This window comes from Sander lucioperca, chromosome 4, assembly GCF_008315115.2.
Source record: "Sander lucioperca isolate FBNREF2018 chromosome 4, SLUC_FBN_1.2, whole genome shotgun sequence".
In the NCBI taxonomy this organism is placed as follows: domain Eukaryota; kingdom Metazoa; phylum Chordata; class Actinopteri; order Perciformes; family Percidae; genus Sander; species Sander lucioperca.
Window position 1 is genome coordinate 5,520,090 of NC_050176.1, and position 17,427 is coordinate 5,537,516.

Genomic DNA, 17,427 nt, shown 5'->3' on the forward strand with positions numbered 1-17,427 from the left:
AGCTGGTGTGTCATCACACTTTGGCACTGTCACAGCTCCACGACGATTCCCAATACAGAAGCACAGCACAGTGCAGGATAGGGCTGAACGATTTGGGAAATAATTAAAAAAAAATTCCGCCACATATTGAGATAACGATTCGATTTGCGATTATTTTTGTAGCTACATATTGCACCTTCTACGATCAAATTAAATAAAGTTAAAAAAAAAAAAAAAGGAAAGAAAAATCCACAGAAAATAGGACATTTCTTTGAACAATCTGTGATATGGAAAATTATTCCAGCATTTATCTTATGACAAAAAAGTAAATATAATAGATAGAGATACAAACGTCATCTCAACATATCCACAGAAGTTGTACAGGACTGTGTGTCCGACTGATTTAGTGAGACACAAATAAGACAGAAGTGTTTATAAGTGTATGTTACTACAGCTTTCACTACTGTTGATGCACGGAGCATCCATTTTGGATTTTGAGCTTGGGGTACTCGGTGGTTGTCTGAGGTCAGGGGGCGTGTTTCCGACGTTGACCTTGGGAAATCAGACTTCAGAGTATAAATGGAACGCGCTATCAGCCTACACGGGGCGCACACTCTACTAGGTGAGCTAGAGATCCCCATTTACTTTTATTTTCAAACGGGACTGGAACCCCACTCTCCTTTGTTTGTGTTTGTTTAAACCATCTACCATCCAAACCTACCTATGTGGAAATTTGGCCCTCTTATACTTCGTCACCTTACTTCTTGCTTTGCTCCCGTCATAACTACTACTGCCACTATAAACGTAAATATAGGTCGTAATTGCTGCTTGAACAAAACAACTTATGGGAGTGTTTTCTTGGGGGAGGACAGTCTCCTAAATGATCATATCCTGGTCTAAATGACCCCACCCAACTGTCACTCCAAGTGCTGTCAGTAAAAAACAAACACGTTACTTACTGTACTGGCTCTCTCTGACAGGGAAGTGGCTGATGGGAGTTCCTGACTGATCATCCTTCAGACGCACACACAGAACCTTTCTCTGCAGAGCGCCTGACTTCCTGACCAGGAACACCTGCACCATGGAATCGGAAGTCATGAAATATCATACATTAGATCAGTGGTTCTCAACCTTTTCGAGTTATGACCCCCCAGAATAATGCGGTTTGTGTTCGCAACCTCCCACCCCCCTCGGCGAAGAGAGAAAAAGCTGCAAACCGGTATAAACAGCTGTTTCTACGCACCTCCCCTTGCTGATTTTGAGTGAATATTGTAAATGCTCTGATTAATACAGGTAATCAAAGAATGTTTTGCTTTTATGACAGTGTACTTTTAGCAGCTAGTACCTAGCCTTGTCCAATGTGCGCCAGGCTGATGATGCCTTTGTGACTTTTTCTCTCCCCCTGACTCCTTTCTGTGTTCCACGACCTCCTGATTTACAAATGAAGCTCTGAATATAACACATGAAATGTACCAAACTTCACACATTAATGTAAAAACAATTCCCCAGTCTAAAATATTTCTTTTTTTTTTCCTCCCTTCAACCATCTGGCGACCCCCAGAAATTATCTTGCGACCCCCTTGGGGGTCCCGACCCCCAGGTTGAGAGCCACTGCAATAGATAATATTTAAATAAGACACATTCACACACAAGTAGGGCTGAACGATTAATCGAAATCGAGATTTGAAAGAATGCGATTAGCTAATCGTGAAGACCGCGAATAATCAAATGTGCAATATTTAGTTGAAAGTTTGGTGCAACATTTGGTTTAACATTTATTATTCGTCATTTTGTTATTATATTTAATGTTTTTTCACAGGAAAAAGGCTGGAATAATGTTACATATCACAGATTGTTTACAAAAATGTCCTGTTTTCAATGGATTTTATTTTTTATTACTCTATTTAAAGTGCTCATATTATGCTTTTTGGCTTTTCCCCTTTCCTTTATTGTGTTATATATCTTTATGTGCATGTATAGGTTTACAAAGTGTAAAAGCCCAAAGTCCACCCCAAAGGGACTTACCATCTCCAACAGAAAACACTGTTCACAAACTGCTCCAAACAGCTCTGTTGTAGTCCAGTCTTTACTTCAGAGACAAACGTGCGTCACTTTGTAACACACGTTATAATGCTCGCCTAGCTGCTAGCGTGGCACGCCCTCATACTCTGCAACTGACAAGCTAGTAGTCCTTACCTAGCTACTGTGCGTGTGCGACTCCCAACAAAGATGGAACAGAAGTGAGATGCCTCACTCTGTAGCTAAAACAGAGAGCTCAACACACAGGGTGAAAAGAGGAGCTGCAGCAATGTGTAGTACAACAAAAATATGGTGTTTTTTGAAAATTAAACCATGTAAACCTATTCTGATATAACCTCTAAATACAATTATGAACCTGAAAATGAACATAATATGAGCACTTTAATATGATGGTAGAAGGTGCAATATGTAGATGCTGCTGTTGAACTGAGGCATATCAGAAATTTCCGTTTACAAGAAAGTACTGATATGTTTTTTATTGGAACTTTAGCTTTGGTGATAAATGTTCTGTGCTTGACTGTTCAATGTTCCACGCTTATTAAAAGAAAAACACGTATTGCTGGAAACTCATATCTATGTTCTCATCCTTGCATACGAATATAGAGCAGTTTTGATGGTGTCTTATAATGCTCCTTTACATGTTGTATCTGTTAAACAGTGAATATTAAAGCAGCCATATTATGCTCATTTTCAGGTTCATAATTGTATTTTAAGGTTGTACCAGAATAGGTTTACATGGTTTAATTTTCAAAAAACACCATATTTGTGTTGTACTGCAGTGCTCTATCTCACTGCTGCAGATCCTCTTTTCACCTGGTCTCTGTTTTAGCTACAGAGTGAGACCTCTTTTCTTCTTCTTCTTCTGTACTATCTTTGATTGCACTGCACATGCCCAGTAGCTCAGATGTAGATCATGTCAGCTAGCTAGCTCCATAGACGGTAAAAGAAAGGCTGTTTCTACAACTTTGGTCAGTTACAAGGCAGGATTAGCTGGGAGACTTCTAAATGAGGGCGCACATGTAAGTAGTTCTTTTGTAGATTATGGTGAACTTGTGTGTGTTGTAGCAGTGCTTTGCTATTGAGAACGAGGTAGCATGCTAGCGTTAGCCATAGCGTTAGCATGCTAACGCTACGAGCTAATGGTTGCGGTTAGCCTGCTCGTTTCGGCTTGTGACGTCACAAGCCGTGCCGATTTTGAACAGCTCACCCAGAGACTGAAGGCAGGACACATTCAGAAACTGTATCTCACTCTAAACAGCATGGGTGGATTTTTTTCAAAGTTTGTATGAGTGTGGAAGCACCAGAGACACAACATAACACCCCAAATCCCAGAAAAAGTGATTTTTTCATAATATGGGCACTTTAAACTATAGCTATAAATATCACAAATCGAATCGTAATCACAATTTCTGGCAGAAAAATCACAATTACATCCGCCGCCCCCCCCCAAATCGTTCAGCCCTACACACAAGTCTTCCCGACCCTCACCCCGGGAGGCTGTTTGAGCAGTATGCGACAGGCCTCCTCTTCAGTGACTGCCAGCAGCAGCCACACCGGGTGAGTTTGAGTCAGCCTGTCCAACACGCTCATCCTCCTTCGCAAGGAGTCGTATCCAGAATCCCTTTCCCCCCCCACCCCGCCACAGTGGGGGGACTGCAGGTAAACACCACTCACTTCGCTCTCCAGCCTGGCAGAGAAGTGCAGAGAGACAGAGAGTGAAACACTTTTGCCATCTGCTGGTGAGAATCAGTGTGGAGCCAATGTATAAATACTGTTGAAAGGAAACAGATTTAACAGAATCTAATACAACTGGGATTGGGCATCGAGAACCGGTTCCACCTTGGAAACATTTCAAAAATTATGATTCCAATGGAATCGTTTCTTTATTGGAATCGTTTGGAAAACTTTGCGCACGTTTTGGTTTCCGCTGCGACCGCCGTACTTCCAAGCGCTTCCTGTGTTGCAGCCATGGAGCACAGTAAGCGGCGCTCTAAAGTGTGGCTTTATTTAACATTGAAGAAGCCAGGTAAAACTGTAAATCATCATAGAATCCAAATAAAATGTTCCTTTTATCTGTGAAATAAGCATGTGAACAGTTTCAACTCCACCCCTCAAGGAATCGGAATCGATAAGAACCGGAATCAAAAGAAAGAATCGGAATTAGAATCAGAATTGTTAAAATCAAAACGATGCCCAACCTTAATACAATGCAGAACAAGCTGATGGAAACACAACGTGGCTCATCAAAATAGCTTTTAAAGAAATGATAGGAAATAACAGACTAGACTAGTCAGGTTGAGGAACGTTTTGAGAACGTGTGGAAAACAGTCTCACCCTTGTAGATCCATGGGCTCTTTGTCAACTGTTGGAGAGGTCTGGACCATCTCTCTCTTCAGCTCCCCGATCTCCAACGCAAATGTGTCAATCAGCTGGAAGAAGACAGAATGAGAGGCTTTGACTGATGAGGGAATATAAAAAGGAGAAGAGGAGGGGGGACAGCAGTAAACGAAACCGACGGCATTGCTTAAACATAAGTTAGAAAGCAAGAAACTGGGAGACAAAGGGACTGCACAGGATAAGGGCAGGATAACGGTTTTCCTGTGCGTGAACATGATTTCCTATAGGCAGGAAACACGGAGGGAAAGCATTGTCAAAAAATGACTCAACATTCAGAGTGAGACGAAAATTTCTGTCGTACTGCAGAGACGCTCACATAACTCTTTGCCCAATGTGTCCCAGCTGAGAATGCAATTTCTAACAAGACACAACTTTGTGCTATATTTAGTTTTAGACCACAGCTATTTTGGGATTGAAATAATGATGACCCAGATATGGAATGTGTTTCACAATCCCTGATACCAACCTCACAAAGCATACCAAAAAATGGCCAATGGCTCAACATTTGGTTCTGATTTTGTGAGAAAAATAAGGAGAACGTGAACAGGAAGTATAACTGTGCCCATGGAGTCAGTTAGTTAGCTGTGGACTACAACTTGAGCCCAGTTTCTTTAGCCTCTATTTGTTTACTTTTTGGCAAATCAACACTAGTAAAAGTATGCCGAATTAGCTATTAGAAGTACCTGTTTGCAGTGTACCCATGTATGTACAGACAACTGTCACTGGATTACTTAAATATGGTAGAATACTTCTCAGGCAACTTCTGAAGTTAGTTAAGGTGTCTTTTTTCTAAAATTTCTATAGGGAATTTATGGATGATTATCCCTAATGTACGCAATGGAGATCATGGTATCCTCGGGAAGTGCAAGTCACACAGAATCTGAAAATATGTGTGTGATGTCTGTGTGTACAAATTTGACTGAGTTATGAAAGAAGAAGGACTGTGTTTTTGATACAAACTGCAGCAATCTTGTTAAAGTAACTTAATTGCCTCAATGAGCTCTGTGCGACACGCCGTCTTTGCTGCTGCTGGAAACTGCTGACCGTGTTGATAAGCGAGCCAAATCAGTGGGCAAAACTACAATAACTAACTTCCTGCATGCACCTGTCCCTTTCACCTCATGCAGCATCATTGCCTCTCTGACTGTTCTGCCCCTACCCTCTTCAACTCTTCTACTCACAGTTGGAAACCTCTGATGTAGAGTAATGAAAGATATAAGAATACATTCTGGCAGAACTGATTCCTAAATCAGCACAGTTATATGCAATTCCCCCAAAAAAAGGACTCCTTAAAAATATAAGTGAAAAACTGCTCAGTTGCATGACAACTTTTAGCAACTAGTTGCTTTCATGTTGTTTTGGGTTTTTTTCCACCATTTTCCACATTCCCTCATTCCCCATTGTGGATATAGAGCCTCCTCAAACATGTGTGCCTGTGCAGATGTTGCGAAGGCTCTACTCTGATGATCAGGGTCAAACAATCTTGCAATCAAGATGGTGTCCTTGGGCCTTTTTTAAGTTTTATATTGTTGCATCTGGCTACAATCTGAGGCAATCAAGGGAAAGTATGTTGATTTCTTATGATCAGAGTTGTTTGGCGGTAAACCAAAAAAAAGTTTCTGCACCTGAAGCAATGCTACCATTATACATTTTAACCAGTAGGAGGCATCCTTTTCCAAACTTTCCTCCACCAGCTGGGCTCCAGGCCAGACCACAGTCACCACAGGCCTCTTTTAATTCCCCCGCTTGCAGGACTAAGTGGAGCCAGCTCTGTTAAAGCCTCAGACTCCCCATAGCTTTGTGTCAGATTAAAACTCGACTGTATGACACAAGTCGACAAGTTAGCTCCAGTGTTCCTGGAGCACTGAAAACTGCACCGTTCAAACACAGACTGTGGATGCTCCATTTGAACCGTGGTGAAGACAGGGATAGCTATTAAGAGTCCAAACAACTGACCTGCACCAGAGAGACAGAGTAAGTGTTATTCTTCCTGTCAAAAGCAGCGAAGAACCGTTAACAGTGTCTTTACAGGTCTCCCTAAAAAAATCAATCAGACAGCTGCAGCTGATTCAGAACGCTGCTGCTCCAGTCCTAACTGAGACCAAGAAAGTGGATAAGATCACTCCAGTTCTGATGACTTTACACTCGCTTCCTGTCCCTCAAACAATTGATTTCAAAATACTTCTGTTGGTTTATAAAGCACTGAATGGTTTAGGGCCAAAATACATTTCTGACCTGCTGCTACACTATCAACCATCCAGACCTCTCAGGTCGCCTGGGACAGGTCTGCTTTTTGTCCCCAGAGTCAGAACTAAACAGGGGGAAGGGAGTGGTCAGTTTTTATGCTCCACATATCTGGAACAAACTCCCAGAAAACTGCAGGTCCGCTGCAACTGTCAGTTCTTTTAAATCAAGGCTGAAGACCTTTCTTTCTGATGCTGCCTTTCTTTAAATAGTTGTTCATGGGGGCGACCTCTAGCTCACCCAGTAAGAGCGTTCGCCCCATGTTGGCTGAGTTCTGCAGCGACGTAGGGTTCGAATCCAACCTACTGCCCTTTGCTGCGTGTCATCACCCATCTCTCTCCCCCTTTCATGTCAAAATAATCTTAAAAAATAAAAATAAATAGTTGTTCATTTCTTATACTGCACTGTAACTTTTATTGTTGCATTTTATGTTTTTATTTATTTTTAACTGCTCTTTAATGTTTTATGTAAAGCACTTTGAATTGCCCTGTTGCCGAAATGTGCTATAAAGCTGCCCTGCCTTGCCTTGTCTAAACCTAGATGCTACAAACAGCCAAAGTGATCAGTTTTAACTACACAGATCCTACAAGCTGTTGAGAGCGATTAGCTTTTGTGTGTCAGAGCCTCCCGGACGGGTAAACTGAGACTCGACGTTTCTTGCTTGTCGGTCAACGGTTAATGATCGGTTAACATTTCATTTCATTGTGCTTTCTTTTAGAAGGCTGGCTGCCAAAAATGGCCACTTACTAGCTAATTAATTAGCCTGAGTTAAACGCTAGCTTTCAGTAAACAGAAGGTAGTGGCTGGTGTCTGGTGTGTGCGCCAGTGTCTGTGTGTGTGTGCATGTCGGCCCTCCCCCGCATTTGGCGACTGGCGAGTGTTAATTTCAGACGCGGTAGAAGTTTTTCAGGAGAAAGTAGGCCTATCAACAGAAATCAATTATCGAAATTATTGTCATGGGAAAGATACGTCGATAACAGCTTCAGAATTTCGATGTCGATCAATTTTCGATTAATCGTCCAGCCCTATAAAATATGGTTTTATTATACACTACTCAAAAATATATAGGCCTACATGTCTATCTGATATGACTAGCAGATTAAACACTTAGTTGATTGACACAACTGTTTGGTTTGTTTACAGTTTCTAAAATGTGAGGATTTTTCTGCATTGAATACTTTTACTTTGAATACTTCATATGCATTTTCCTGATGATACTTACATACTTTTACTTAAGTAACATTTTCAATAGGGGTACATGATTCAGAAAATGTCACGATTCGATATTGATTTTTAGGCTCGAGATTCGATTCAAAAATCGATTTTCGATTCAAAAACGATTCTCGATTCAAAAAACGATTCACAGTATGTAAATGTAGTTACTTTTTCAATGTGATTGCAGTAGACATACAATTAAAACATTTTTTTTTAAAATATGAAAAGATTTTTTGGAATTCTATATCAATTTTGAATCGGTAGAGCTTGAATCACTATACGAATGTGAGTCGATTTTTTTGCACACCCCTAATTTTAAATGCATGATTTTTACTGTGTAGTATTTTTACAGTGTGTTATTAGTACTTTTACGTAAGTAAAGGGTCTGAATACTTCTTCCACCACTGGTTATTACCTTCTGTTAAGAGATGGGCCATGGATTATATGAATGAAAATGGGGGAATGGAGCCAGAGAAGAAGACATGGGAAATTCCTGAGCTATAAAATGAAGGTCAGAATGGCTGAGTGACGGGCTCTGGCCACAGTGCCTTGCAGAGGTTTAATGGCGGCACCTATGCAGGCCTTATTTTCACACTATTTATCACTTTTAGAGGGAAAAATTACTGACATCCAGGGAAGCATTCAACAACAAAACACTGGGCTTTACTGACTTTTATGACGCTCTCTCTCTTCACCCATCTGGTTTGTTTCCACTCTCAATTGATTTCACTCACTCTGCATAACACGGAGCTGCACGATATGAGGAAAATATCTACTTGCGAATATTTTTGACTGATATTGTGATTGCGATATGATGCAGGATATTGGAGGGAATGATAACTATTGTATCAGTATTCTCATTTGCAATGAAAAATGTTAACAATTTAAAAAAAAGTGATTTTTGCGAGGATCTGTACCAAGATGTTTTCTTTAGTCTGTAGGATAGGATTTGTAGGCCGGGACGTCTCTGCAGCACCATGATATTTCATTCAGAATGGTTTGACACATATTTTGCGCCCCCCCCCCCTCCACAATTTGGATATTGCACTAGACTAGTCCATATTGCAATAAAATCGTGATTAATTGTGCAGGCCTAATAGACACACACCAGAGGGTTTATTTATTCAGCTCCTTTAAGCGGTAAGTGATTCTCTGCATGGACTGCTGTTAAAGCCATGGATGGAGTCAATGGGAAACTATGTGTTTGGTTTTTACACACAGACACATACTGAACCCTTTCACAGGGTTATTGAGGATGGAAAAAACGACAAACCTGGAAATTAATAGTGAGACAACTTTCAATGGTTGTTTTTAGTTCACTGTTGATATTGGTCCAAGTCTGTGTTTTTTGGCTTTGAAAGTGGGTTTCATTTGTTAATCTGAGCAAAACACCGAATTTGTCAAACAACCTGAATGAACTAAGAAGATGCAGCCAGGTGAAAGCTGTGCACGTCTACCGAGGCATAGCGTGCGTCAAAGGTTTTAGGTCTCTTGCTTGCCAAGATTTTACAGAAGAGCAAGAATTTTACTCTGAAATGAGATCTCTTGTCCATTGCTGAGGCTGGCAATGAACGAGGCTGTAGCTGCTTTGCATACGTACTGTAATCTATATGTACCAGTGTGCAGTTAAAGGTGAACTATTATGCTTTTCTGTATTTTCTGTCATATCTATAATGTTATAATGTCGGATTTGCATGCTGAATGTGGCCAGAGTTTCAAATAATGAGGAAAATGTATTAGGGCTGGGACGATTCGTCGATGTAATTGATTACGTAAATGCGTTGACACAAATAATTTGCGTCCACACGTCACACGTAGAAATCTATAAATAACCGGCTGCCTCCAGCAACAGCGCAACTGCGCAAGTATGGATTCCTCGCAAGTTCAACAACACGTTGCGAAAAAGGCTCGCACACGGTCTTCTAAAGTGTGGGAGTATTTTACTCTTAATGCCAACAACAACGTGGTAGTCTGTAGACTTTGTAAAATGCATCCTTGAGTCAGGATAACAGCAGCAACACACACGTAAGTTCTGCTCACCTTTTTGTCCCTTTCCCTCCCAAGTAGAGTTTAGATTCTCTGCCCGAGCCCGAACTTGACCCACGGGCCGGGTCGGGCCCATATGTCCCGCCACTATCCTCGGGCCGGGCCCGAGGATAGTGTTTGTAGTATTTGTGTTTTTTTAATCATTACTTTATTAGCCTAATTGGGTGGGGAGAAAGCTATGCCTCTCCAGCTTCTCCCATAGCTCTGGGTATATGTCCTGCACTGACTTGAGTGTGAGGTAAACTGTGCTAAATCATGTCTCCCCCATAGCTGTCTTCGATAATTGCGCAACCAGGCCAGATTGTTTCAGATATCTCACGAGTCCTTTATAACGGTCCACGTATTAAAAAATTGTCGGGTTTAAATCGGGCTCGGGCTCGGGCTCATAATTCCAGTTAATGTGTTGGGCCGGGCCGGGCCGGGCGCAACGTGCACTAGACGTGTGCGATAATCAACATAGTGACACGGAATGTGTTCCCACTAGTAGCCCAACGGTACGTTAGTCCGTTGATTTGTTTTAATGCCCCGCTATGACTCAACAATAAGCATCATCAAATGCTGTCAGTCTGCAGTGTTATTTTTTTGGTTTACCATCATCATGAGTGACCCAATCGATTACAGACTTATATTAGACACTCTGCAACTTGCCTTATGTTGGATTTATTTACTTTTTACTGTAAGATTAAAGGGATAAGAGCTTGGATGTTAAACAAGAGCTTATTCATTATTATTAGTTTTGTATTCCTCCTGAAAGTGACTTTATTTTGTGGTTGGATTGATAGCCTACATCTGGCTTCAGGTTGCACTGCAAATTCATATTACTTGAATGTGTTAAATCATTTTAATAAATAGAGACTTGAACCTTGTTGAAATTTGTTTTGTGTAAGTTGTTAATGATTGAGCAATGGGAAAATAATCGCTAATTGAAAAATTAATCGTTAGATTAATCGAAAAATGTATCATTATATTAATCGAAAAATTAAACGTTAGATTAGTCGACTAATCGAAAAAAATAATCGCTAGATTAATCGTTTAAAAAATAATCGTTTGGGACAGCCCTAAAATGTATTTCAGAGAAATCTCTGTGAGCTAAAACGTTCTGAATTCCAACTGTTCTGAACGCTCCGGTTACAACAGTTTTTTCTACTCTTGGCTCAGTGCCAGGTAACACCGAGCCGGTCTTCTATGATTGCTCATCTGCTCCAGCCAGGCAGGACTGTTTTTTTTTTGTTTTTTTTTTGTTATCATTGTCGCATGTAGTTACATGCCAACGGCAAAGAAAGATGTAATCTTGGCTCCCAGTGTTGTTAATTTCTCCCCAATCTCGGGTCACAGTTGTAGTAGTAGTATTTGGTTTAAAAGCCTTTATCTGCGATTTTTGGTATAAAGTGCTGCTATATTCTATATATTTATATTCTATTACTGTACACTGCAAACTTATAGTAGCTGCGTGCTAACAGCAGGGAAACCTGTAACCTTGGCTGCCAATGTTGTTCATTTCTCCCCAATTTCGGGTCACACTGCTGCTGAAACGTGTCCGGTCGGGTCATATTTGGTTTATAAGCCTTTATTGGAGTTTTCACATTAGAAAGTGCTGCTGTAAACTCCGTTGAAGCCACCAACTGTACGGAGACAGGCAGCAACAACAGGAACGCTGATATGGAATCTGACCAATCAGAGCAGACATGGCTTTTTCGGGAGGGGGCGGGAGCGTCTCATACAGAGGGTGAATATTTACAGTCTATGGGGTGAATACAGGTGCAGCAGCCATGGGCAGTACGAGTGTTTTTTGAACATTAAAGCATGTAAACATGTTCTAATACAAACACAAAATACAGATATGAACCTGAAAATGCTATATAATAGGTCACCTTTACATGCAGTAAATCCAATTATTCATGGCGTAATAGTGATGGCAACTTGCAAATCATGTGCAGCTCAACATCAGATATTATTTTTCAAAACAATAAGACCCTTTTTTCGGCAATGTGAGGCAAAACATGCAGCAGAAAAAAATGTGTAAGTACTTTTCATGAGCATCGATTGCAGTGATGAAATAACATGATGTGTTATTCGACTAAAAGCGTTGTTATTGAACCCTGCAGGAGCTGGAATGGTTTCTGCTTTTTCTGGAGCCTCTAAATGGCACGAATGAAAGAACCTGGAAACGATAAAAGATAGAATCTTGAGCAGCTGGGAGGTCAATGTAATAGTGTCGGTCCAGGTGAACAGTCTACCTTATTATAGGGATCGACCAATACTGGTTTTTCAAGGCCGATACAGATTATAAGTAGTTAATCAACCGTGGTTGGAACTGATATGCATTTACTGTCAAAATGAAAATCTTTAAGTCAAAATTAAGATTTTGGAATTTTAAAAACTCCAACACAAAACTTTGTTTAAATGCTTTAAACAAATTAGAAACTTTCAACATAACACACAGGAAAAAATAGTCAGATAGTGTTGTGGGCGGGACATTATGTCAGACTCAGTGGTGAGTGAAAACCGAAGCAGAGGGAAAGACAGAGCTGTAGCAGAGCCAAAGTAGAACACTTTTTAATTCATTAACTTTATTGGTTATCAGGCAAACAAAACGCAGATAAAGATAATCTGCAAACTGCCAAAAAAAACAGTCTGATAATCGACCAGGGCCGATAATCGGTCTATCCCTACTTTATTATCAGTAAGCTTCCCCTTCAGGGCAACAGTGAACAGGGCTCACACACTGTAAAGTATTCAGACTATGGTGTGTATGCATTATTTGTTCCTGCCAGGACATGATTCAAACAGCACACCAGAGAGAAAGATTTAGCTCATTACTTCCCTAGAAATAGACCTTTTTTACCATCAGCTCCACACAACTCTCTCTGTATTTCTCAGTATGGCTATGTTCAGAAGATTGTGTCGTCCGGCGAAACTTGAGTGAAGCTAATTACCTCTTCTGACGAGTCCATCATGTTCTCTTAATCCTACATGTTCTTTTAGGCTACTAGCAACTGTATGGAGGAGGGGTGGGAGCAGTGCGCGATCACGGAAGGCTTGTATCATGTGGACACGCCGACAGGTTCTGTTGTCATTACGTAAAATTCCTCATGGGGGAGACAGAAACTAAGCACTATAGCTTTAATTATTTCGGCGTGTGAGCGGAGGATGTTGAGCATGCGGGATGACAATGTGTAAGTATGTGTTTAGTGAGTGATCATCAAACCAAAGAGACTAAAGAGAAACAGGGAAGAGACAGAGATGAAAAGGGGCTGAGAGATACTGAGCCAGAGAGAGCGAGAGAGAGCGAGAGAGAGAGAGAGAGAGAGAGAGAGAGAGAGAGAGAGAGAGAGAGAGAGAGAGTTTTATTACTCCTCTGAGTGTTTGTCAGGCTGCCAACAAGTGCAGCTGGCATTCCACGCATCCAGCACTCCTTCAATATATGGCAGAAAGAGAAGGGAAACTGTTGCAACGCAACTCTACTTTTATGTTTTTTTTATCAATCAATACTATATAACATTTCCTGAAAATATAAAAGACAAGTGTTCAGTCAGAACTAATAATGTGAGAATTTGAAGCAAGGACAAACTCCCAACAGGATAAAATAGTCCAGAGAGCATTTATCTATCAATTCTCTTTATACTGTGTAAGAAAAAGACACAGACCTCAGATTTTCATTTTGGTAATTTAAGCATACTGTACAGTATAAACAGGAACATTTTTGTTTAATTAAACAACTGATAAAAACTATACTCCCAGAGTTAAAAGGGCAGAGGCAACTACTGGAATGTGGAAAAAATGAAGGTGTTAGGTCCGTCTATCATTTGTCAATATTCATATTATCACCTTCCGCTTTTCTTTGTGTTTACGTTAAACTCCGGTCACATCGAAGAACATTAACCGGAACCTCCGATTAATCGGCCGATTTTTGGCATTTTTTTACATAATCGGCCAATATCCCAGTATATCAAGCCGATTAATAGGCAGGCGCATCTGCAGGCAGCCTAGTGTTAAAAACATGAATAGGCGACATTTTTTACAGTGCACCCAGACCAGCTGCCTCCAGCCCCTTCCCTCATGAATTCTTGCGCCGTGTGTCTCGCACAGTCACTTCAGGTTCAGACGCTACCGTTAGCAGTAGCATGTTGCTGGTGTTCTTGCCTTGGGATTAACTGTACTAATAAAACCGTACAAAACACCACGGCCACACCGCTGTGGAAGCTCCCCGAATGCCATTTATCAGAGTCTGGTTGTTACCCCTGTCAGTGGCAGTCTCATCCACTCCTATAACGGAGCTAACTGGAGCTAACCGCTAACGGAGCTAACCGCTAACGGAGCTAATCGTTGCTAACAGAGCCTTCAGTTCTCCGTGCCTGTATCCATTAACTGCATCTATGGACTCGAGCACGAATAAAACCCTTAATTTTATTAAATTGGCTGGACGAGTTTTAAATTACAACTAAGAGTTGTTTGAATGACAGAAATCTGCTCAGATAAGATCCTAATGAGGTCAACAGGACATGTAACAGTAGGATCCCCAAAACACAGATACAACACTTCAACAAATGAAGGATGATCTAACAAACAAGGTGAAGAAGAACTGACTTTAGGTAGCCCTAGTCTTATGTGATTCAACAGTGTTGAGATTAATAATATGTCACTTTCTGTGAAGCTTGCAGATGTATTCTCAGAAGTTTAATAAATGCTGCTAACTGCACTAAACTTTCTTTTTTCATTGAAAAGTTTATTTGACAAAGTTTATTTTCTTCTTACCTGTTTCGTTTATTTAATATATTTTTCATACATTATTTATACAATATAGCCTACAGTATGTTTTTACATTATACATTTTTAATTGAAGTATACAAGTGTAGATTGGTGAAGTGTTCAATAAATGTTTTTGTTGAGAAATTTCAAAATAGAGGTTTAAAAACAAGCACATATCGGCCAAATATCGGCCAAAATAAATCGGCAGCATTTATCGGCCATTGGCTGACCCTGATTTCTAAAGATCGGCATCGGCCAGAGAAAACCCATATCGGTCGACCTCTACGTCTGAGCAACGTTACACGCTGAAAATGGCAAGTTTTGAAGAAAATTTGGATCGTGCAAGAAAGAACTAAGGCCTGCTTGGTTCTTTCTGGGAATGATTGTAAAGATTTATAAAGAGTATGTTTACGGCCTTTACTCTCTAACTGGGACGTTTTGGGATTGATTGGGAGGATGGATTTCCTATGGACAAAATACACACGGCGATACACTGGCAAGAGCAAATGATGTTTAACCATGTATCCAGCTAATTGAAATAGCTCACATTACTGTATTGTGTGAACAGTTAACTTCATTTAATATTGTAGTACCGCCCACTGTGTCCAGAGCTTAGCGCCGCCCAAGATGATTGTGACTGGTTTAAAAAAAAGGCAAACAAGCCCTGACCGTTTCTTCTCCTATCCAGGAGTGTATGCTCCTGTTGCCAACCTTCTTCCACAGCGCTGTGGAGATAGGTTTGGCGATGTGAGACCAGTATAACGCTAGTGATTCAACCCACAGTTTGTGAGTTTTGTTTCCTGTTCTAAACACCAATTGCTGAGTCAGTCTTTCCCAACAAAAACACATTTGGTACACAGGAAGCGATGTGGTTTATATATTTCTAAGTGGTCTTTAGAAAAGTCATGCTAAGTCATCTATCCATCAGTCCTTACCTTAAAGAAGCTACCGCTCCTGTCTGTGAGGCCTCTGGGAGGATTCCCGGGTGGTGAGCCGGAGGCCATGTTGTCTTCCTGTCCACAGGACTGGGTAACTCTTATGTCTGGGTGTGTGTCAACGTCTGGGACAGCGTCTGCAGGGGCCAGGGCTCTGTGGGTCAAAAAATACGTTTCAGTCCAGACACTTCAGCTGTGGTGCAACCAGAGGAAATTCCTGCCTTGGCCACAGCCAGTAATATGGAGGTGCTGGTCTGCTAGAATGCTTTCATTGTGACTCTTCTCCTCTCCCTCCGTCTCTTCTTTCTTTCTACACAATCACCTCTTCTTCTCCTTTCGTTTTCCTGCCTCCTCTGTCTTTGCCCCCTCCCCCTTCCCCTTCATCTCAGATAATTGCCTCAATCCTTTTTTTTATCTCCTTCCAATCCTCAGCTTATTTTTGGCCTGAACCTCTGTCCTCTCATTACCTGTCTCTCCTGTTTCCTCCCTTTTCTCACATTTCATGCTCACTTTTTCCTATATTTTGTTACCATGTACTCATACATACAGTACATAATTCATTTTCCATCTTGTCCTCAGTTTTTCAGCACAGCTGCCCTTCTTTCCCACCATAAAAGAAGGTTTTAGGGTTTCGGTTTATCTGTCTGTCTATTTCTCTATCTGTGTCTGTGTCTGTTTGTCCCTCCAGCCTCCTCCTCCTCCTTTTTTGGCATCACTGTCTCCCCCCTTTCTCTCCAGCCAGGCAACAACTATTAGGACAACCCTTCCGCTCCTGGCAAAGGGTTCACAGTCCTTGCAAACCGGGGAGATGGGCCATTCATCCATCAGTCCCCACATGCACTTTTTAATCTCACACAGTAAGTAAGATATCACCCTCTGCTCCATATGTGGTAACCTACACAGAGACTGCATTGTTTCCTGACTGTCTCATAGTACAACTGATAGTGTGGCATGATGGTTTCATTTCCACAAACACATGAAAGTGGCAGAAACAAAGACAGAGGGCCAGAGAGAATGAGGAACAAAATTAAAAGATGAACTTTACAAAAACGCTCCCACTGAGGACATTTTCTAGCCTGGTTGACACCAGACCCTTCTCAGTTGTAACTGAGAGTGGGTCTGGGAAAGGTTCATTGACAGTTAATTTCCAAAGGGGCGTCACCAACGGGCGCCGCTCAAATGCCTCTGGGCGCATTGGATAGTCCAACCAATCAGACCAACGATCCGGGTGACGCTGCGCTTCGGTAGCCGTCATGTTGAATGTAAACAAAAAGCTGCTCGCCGTCGCTGCGCTATCGTCGTCGCGTAAAGCCCGCCTCAACGGTTGTGACTGGTGTAAAGCCCGCCTCAGCGGTTGTGATTGGTGCCTCGATTTTGGGGACATTGGAAATGGGCTTGAATCGGCTCTTCGCCAGACTGACTTGCAGAGCAAATCTCAAATTTGCCGGAAGTTCGTCAGAGTTTACCCAGGCTAAACATTTTCAGGAAATCCATTAGTGATGATTCAGTGTCCTCCTGCTGTTGATTCTGTAAAAGATCTGATACTAGTGGTCGTGTCAATGAAAACTCTGACAGTAAGATTCCACATGCATGAACCATTGAGCCTCAGATGAATCAGAGCTGGGTGTTGTAGGAAACAAGATGACCTCTCAGCAGGGCAGCTCCAATTTGCAGCTCTCTTTGGCAAAACCATAGAACATATCTCCTGTAACATTCAGATACTACTTTTTCAGACGGACAAATCAGGAGGAAATTAACTTTGTTCGAGACCTGTTTCTGTCTTTGGAACAAACTCTCGCGAGATCTGGCAACACAGATAAGC

The 17,427-nt window shown here is 41.4% G+C and overlaps 1 protein-coding gene across 3 annotated transcripts in view; it reads right to left on the minus strand.

The window, feature by feature from the left end:
* The window catches only part of LOC116039681 (ras and Rab interactor 2), a 55,098-nt gene that overhangs the window by 24,670 nt on the left and 13,001 nt on the right, over positions 1 to 17,427 (minus strand). For 2 of the 3 annotated variants that reach the window (XM_031284647.2, XM_036000740.1), the window contains exons 2-5: positions 15,606 to 15,759; positions 4,354 to 4,448; positions 3,508 to 3,706; positions 939 to 1,053 (exon numbers count right to left, since the gene is read on the minus strand). In XM_031284647.2, the coding sequence (XP_031140507.2) occupies positions 939 to 1,053; positions 3,508 to 3,706; positions 4,354 to 4,448; positions 15,606 to 15,674 (478 nt within the window). In that variant the 5' untranslated portion in view covers positions 15,675 to 15,759. The remainder of the gene's footprint in view (positions 1 to 938; positions 1,054 to 3,507; positions 3,707 to 4,353; positions 4,449 to 15,605; positions 15,760 to 17,427) is intronic. The other variant, XM_036000739.1, reaches the window with a different exon arrangement.